Raw genomic sequence first — 6,660 nt, 5'->3', positions numbered from 1 at the left:
CCGATTGTTTCGAACGGTAGTCGCAGCAACTATCGGCAGTTCGTTATTTCAAATATTTTACGAATACGTTTTTGTCGCCTATGTATACGCCAGGTAATCGTAAACATATTGCGATCGTAATTGTCAATTAATTAATCAATTAATTAATTTTCAAAAGTTTATATATACTTCTAGGTTTATCCGTGATTTGAGATTTCCTTCTATACCGCAATTTTTGAATCAGTTTTCCAAAAATACTTACTATTTGCTCTACTGAGTTTGAATATTTGAATACGACGAAATTCAAAATTTACTTATTGATATTAATTGATTTTACCTATTAGATTCTATCTTCTCAAAGAAAAAAAACAAAAGGAGATCTTTAAAGGCAGAGTAATAGAAATATATATAAAGGACTTAATACACTTGTCTAGCTACATGTGTATTTCTGCAACCGTAATTTAATGAAGATGATAATATATACATAGTTACAATCACATATACAACATTATATATTTACAATCCCATAGTATGTACTTGCATTATATGCAATGTCAACCTTGTTACACTTTCACGCTAAAAAAAAATATCTAAAATATTAAAGAGCATAATCACTATCAACTCACATTAAAGATATCAATATGATTATGTCAAGTTTCGACGGCAATGGTTCCAAACTTTAATTATAGTTTATTTATAACATGTGGTTGAAAAATTTCACATCATTTGTTCAATAATTTGTATTTTATACAAAATTATATAATCATGACTAGTATATCACAATAGAATTTAATATAGAGTAAGAATTTAATATATCTTTCATTTTGTTTTTTTCTTATGGATAACTAAAACGATTAAAAAGATTGTTTATCAAATTTCTCAAATAAAAAATTCAAAAATAATCACTTTAAAAAAATACTTTTCATTAAAAGATATAAATTTTTATACTTTTTGTACAATCTATGTTTATATATACATATATATATACACACAAACTATAAAACCTTTATGATGAAAAAAAGCAACAGCCTCAATAAATATAAACTTATTATACTTTTATTTTCAAGTTTTATAAGATTGAAAGACAAATACTCTAATTAATCACTATTAAATATTTTTTATTGCATTTCTTTGTTCATTTTAAATTGTATTTCACTCATCTTTGGTATAATTTTTTGTATATAATGAGAAGGCCATTTGTTAAACTTTGACCTAGTTTATTCATAGAAAACTCTGTTTTAGTCTTATTTAATATATTATCATATACTGTTTACGCAGAAAATTATGAAATAAAAATAAATAATATCTGCATATGTATATATACATATATATGTATACATTACTTTTTATAAGTGGTATTTCGCATGCATCTTTCATGGAGTACTCTTTAATGTAATTAGACAATCCAACATTTTCTAAAAATATCAGTATCCAAAGATATTTTATTATAGAATAATTAAAATGATAGGAGTTAGTCTTAAGTTATCATCAAAATGTGTTTTTCCAAATCATACTTAGATGTTTAATAATAAGGTAATTGGCATTGGAACGGAACTGATTTGCGGTTAGATTGTCTAAATCCATGTATGATAAGTATTCAAATATATTAATTATGATTTGCATACATATTCTAACAACTATAAGGTACTTAGTGATAAATATTATCTATATATCTCATTATTAGAGTCAAGAAAAGATTCATTAAAAATATTTTGCTGAACCTTGGCATATGAACATTATTACAATTATATTAAAGCTTGGTATGTGGAATAGCATGCTTGTCAAAGCTGCCAATTTTCTATTTAGAATTATATTATCTTACTTAAATAAGTCTATTTAGCAGAAGATTATAATTGTTATACCTTAATTTTCGACTGGCATTTGCTCTTGCATACTTGGCAATATAAAAAACGAATTGCTTATATAGCTGTATTCTTAACGCAGAAAGATAAAAGATTTTCTAGTCTGTGGATCTTTGATGGAAAAATTATTTCTTTCACTCATTCTTTCTCTCTCTCTCTCTTTTTCTTTCTCACATACTTTCTTCTTCTCACAGTTACTCTACTATGAAAATAAATAAAAATATTTTTAATACATAATCATTTAAAACTTGTTAGATATTGCTTCTTTTACTGATTAAATATTGCATAAAACAATAACTAAAACTAAATAACGATATATGATATTTAAAACTTCTATGAATGTCATATATGTACAAATCATGTATAATTTGAGTGAAATGTTGTATATAACAATTTAATGGAGCAATTCGAATTGTGATAATTCTCTCAAGTACGAGAAAAAGATCTATGCTCGAAAATTAATTTTTTCTAATATATATGCGTAATAAAAATGCAGGAACTAATTATACACTAATTTTCATAATAAATAAAGCCTTATTATGGCTTAATTAATTCGTTTCTTTATCATTCTGAACATTTTTTATGGTTGTATCTTTTTCAACTTGATTAAATCAGTAACGTCAAGAAAAAGAGTGCTATTGTTGTTGTTGCAATTGCTGTAATAACGGACACACTTCAACTAAAGGTGTCCCTAAAATTTCTTGACATACTTGATTCATGTCAGGTTCCATCATGAGCGAAGAAATCTGATCCTCAGTTAACATTTCCACACTATTTTTTATACAATAGAATTAATAAAAATAAAGATTCATATAATAAAAAATTTAGAAATCGATACGCACCTTGCTAAGCTTTCACTATCGGATGTTTCTTCGTCAGCATTAAGATAGGTCATTGTTTTTTCTAATGGACTAGGAACTTTCTTTCCTTTTCCTTCTATTTTCTCAAATTTCTCACATTTTTCTTTGTCTCTCTCTGTTATCTTTGGTTCGTTAGAACGTCGTTCTGTAAGGCTAGATATGTTCAACATCATCATTCCGTGATTGAGGAATTCTTTTACCCGTTCTCCTGTACCAGCGCTCCATAACATATCAAGAGACTGTCTTCTACTCGAGCTTGCTATAGCAATTAATACAAGTTGGCATCTAGATTTATAGATGCATTGTATTTTAAAAAATATATAGTCAAATATACTTACTTGAACTACCTCCACTAGCTTCGCCGCCAGCTGAACTTCTGGTTATCCAATTAGCTAAACTACTATCGAGTTTGCTTTTACTTTTTACTGATGGACTTCTTGTTACTTCTGCTTTTTTTTCACTGCTTAAACTAACTTCGTTTCCTTTCGGCATGGTAGGTAATGACTTTTGTGTTACTAATTTCTTTTGACTAGTTGTTTCACTGAATAATTGAATATTTGCACTGTTGGTAGGTGGATTGTTACTTTCAGGACTCAAATCCATTGGTAACGGCTTATAAGGAATTTGATCTTCTTCGTCCGAGTATACTTCATTATTGTAATATACCTCATCTGGAGAATTATTTAAGCTAATTTCTGTCCATTCCTCTCCATTTTGTACAGTAGTATTAGTGTTTTTTAAATCCACTGGTGTTTGTATTTTCACTCGTTTCTCTATTGGAGAAAGAATATTTGATAAGTCTGACAATCGTGAGGTTGAAGAGCTTGTTTGATTTAATGTTATGATATGTTTTGTATCAGTTGTTGCAATGCTTTTTGGACGGTCTCGCTTTATATATTTCCGTGGTTCTGTCGATGAAAGATTCAAGTTACTTAGGCCCAAATATTCGGAAGAAGGTTCTCTATTAATCTGGGTAAAAATATAATAAAAGTTATTAATATATTTATAAAGTCATCCAATATATCCTATTGATCTGATAAAGTATAATTACTCTTGCAGGGATAGGACATTGTGTACTAGGACTCAGCTTGTCAGGAAGGCGTAAGTATTCGTCGCTAGTATAATCTGTACTGTCAGGTGATCCAGTAACACTAGAATCAGTCGGAGTTCCTGCATTTGGTTGTAGAGAAGGCTGGTCAATGGTATCCCGAGATTTATCAAAATCATCTACTCCATCATACTTTCTAGTCTGTAGGTAAGAAATAATAATAATTTATTTCGTGTTAAAAAAAATTGTAGGTTTGAGAAATGAGAAAATAACTGTACCCTATGAATTTCATCACTGATTTTTTCTAAATTTCTCAATGCTTCAGCATAAGTCATTTTAGCTTCACCCACTGATCTTTCTAATGCACTTACTCTTAGCTTTTGCTCTTCCAGCATTTGATTAAAATGCGCTTTCATTTCATAATATGGCCTATGTAACAAATCAGTTAATAATAAAGTTTAGAATGTACATGGCATTTTAAAGAAAAGTTTGTTATTTTTATTAAATTTTGTTTTGAATTATATGTGATAAGACGTAGTATACGAAGCATATATATACATATATATATATGAGTAAAGCAGAATTTTTCTATAAAAATGCTTATCTATAAAACATTTTGTAAAAATATAATTTGTGCATAAATAGGGTGATAGTTTAGAAAATAAATTGTTAAAATAGGGTTTATTCATAGCAAACATAAAATAAATAAATAGTGTAAAAAAATAAAAAAATAATATCTATCCTACTTACAACATGAGCAAGTTGTGCCTGTAGGCGATACTGTTTATCAGAAGCAAGCTGCGACGTGCACCCATACTGCCAACATGAATATAAACCAAAAGACATAAATATTCTAATATCTATATAAAATTAACGTAAAATATTAAACAATAAAAACATAAATCATTAAATATTCGTATGGGAAGAAAATAAATAAAAATGTTAAGAATTATTGAACTATTAGATTCTAAAATTGAGGTATATATATATTAAATTAAATGCAACACATCTCATGCATTATTAAGTAAATTAAAAAGTCGTTCAATATCACTCGCTAGATTGTAAAGAAGATGCACTAGGTACACACCTAGATTTAGCAATTGCACGTTTTAGTTCACGTTGCAATCTTTGAACTTCATGTTCTGCTTTATGATATAAAGCAGTAGTGTGTCTATGTTCTGCTTCTGATAAAGCTCTTTCATGTTCAGATTCATTAACTCTGGCAGTTGCATGATTTAACATCTCCTACAATAATTTTCAACATTATAAAATTTGGATCAAGAATTTTTTTGAAATAATATGAAATTACCTGCCAAGCATGATCAAAACATCTTCCCTCTGTTCTTAATCCTTCTTCAGCTAGGTAAACCATCTCTTTTGCTGCTGCATGCTGACTATTTGCCCTTTCAAATCTAATTGCAGCCTTTTGTGTTTCATGTAAAGCCTTAAAGTATACATTGAATTAACAATTATAGGATGTACTATAATAATATTAATTGAAAATATTTCTTACTTCTTTTGCTTTAAATCTGGCATCATAATACGGTCTAGATTTTTCTATGCATGTACCAAGTTTTTTAGCTAAGGTATCAATTTTTAATGTAGATTCACAAAGTAATTCTCTAAATGTTGCTCTCGCTTCCTGAAAATAAAAGTTCATTGAATAATCAGTGACTGAAATATAATCATGTTTTTGTACATCTTAATTCACTTTGATAAATTGGGTAGGAATGAGGTTTCAAGTCATAAAGTGTTTCTTTAGACCATGTTATAAATGACTAAAAGATGATCTTTGAAGCCATTATCCATTTACTCGTACGCTTCATAGCAATCACCTCAATGAAATGTAATCACAACCAGATTCAAGACTTACTACTAATTTGATCTCCCAAGAAGGCAAATAGTTATTTTAATTCGTTGTACAATCAAATATTGTTTGTGTAAGACATAAAACAAAAATTATTCAATTATACTTACATCCAAATCAACTTCAAGTTTGTTGATATCATCAGTAGCAGTATTCAATCTTTCAAGTTCAATCTAAAACAATTATTATTTATAAAAAGATTAAATGCAACATTTTATAAAAATTTAAATAAATAATATTATTTAAAAATATTGTTCTATGTAATGAAATATCATTAAAGTACATCTCTTGATTTGCAGGTTGATTTAATAAAGTAGATGCGGCAAATTAATCGAAAAGAAAAAGACTGAAAAAAATATAAAATATTTTATAATGTCATAAAGAAAATTTATATTTATAGAGACATCGAACTTTTCATAATAAATCCAACAATGTGAAGAATCTGAATGATTAAGGTTGATTAAGCCAGAGTTTCGCTAAAAATTGGATCCAATTAAGTGTTCTTTTTTTCTCTTAAAGCAACGTGGAAATGTCAATATCACAAGTATCTAGGTTTTAAAGCCTATAAATTATTCCCAGAAGAATGCATTGCTTTACCTGAACTCTAGGATCCACTGCATCATCGATACGATCAGAATCATCGCCACTTTCTTTTTGCACACGTCCACTCATAATTAAAGATAGTACTGAATTTTATTTACAATTTTTCATACCACCTGTATCGTCTGCTACATAGTATCAGGTGGCCATGTTGAATGTTAGAGCAACCAACAATACCGTCACGTTAAAACGGTCAAGGGCACTTGTAAACCATCTACTTTTCTTCTATAGTATTGTACAGTATTGATAAAAGTGTTGCGATATTTCTTAAAAAAATTATAATTGACCATCTGATATTTTTCATCGCAAAAGATAGAGGAAATGTTTTCAAAGTCCTGCACGAAGGAAGAATTGTACCCTTTAAAATTATTCTTTGATACGAGGCAACGTTATAGAAAGGTACAAGTAAAAATAACTACAAGGATTGTATTTCAAGATGGAAAA

General features: G+C 28.3%; 1 protein-coding gene across 2 annotated transcripts; it reads right to left on the bottom strand.

Moving 5' to 3' along the window:
• Positions 1-1,792: 1,792 nt before the first annotated feature.
• LOC122527806 lies at positions 1,793-6,610 on the bottom strand. 2 transcript variants are annotated; one of them, XM_043652322.1, is made up of 11 exons: positions 6,214-6,610; positions 5,727-5,789; positions 5,263-5,391; positions 5,059-5,193; positions 4,837-4,994; positions 4,500-4,565; positions 4,028-4,178; positions 3,753-3,950; positions 3,040-3,670; positions 2,684-2,960; positions 1,793-2,612 (listed from the first exon to the last, which is right to left on the bottom strand). In XM_043652322.1, the coding sequence occupies exons 1-11, from the start codon at positions 6,286-6,288 to the stop codon at positions 2,477-2,479; spliced, it is 2,019 nt and encodes a 672-aa protein (XP_043508257.1). In that variant the 5' UTR covers positions 6,289-6,610; the 3' UTR covers positions 1,793-2,476. The 2 variants fall into 2 exon arrangements, with proteins under 2 accessions (XP_043508257.1, XP_043508258.1); XM_043652323.1 differs by lacking the exon at positions 4,500-4,565.
• Between the last annotated feature and the right edge of the window lie 50 nt (positions 6,611-6,660).

Source organism: Frieseomelitta varia, unplaced genomic scaffold (assembly GCF_011392965.1).
Source record: "Frieseomelitta varia isolate USP_RPSP 00005682 unplaced genomic scaffold, Fvar_1.2 scaffold_232, whole genome shotgun sequence".
Classification (NCBI taxonomy): domain Eukaryota; kingdom Metazoa; phylum Arthropoda; class Insecta; order Hymenoptera; family Apidae; genus Frieseomelitta; species Frieseomelitta varia.
This window is presented reverse-complemented; position numbering and strand designations above follow the sequence as displayed.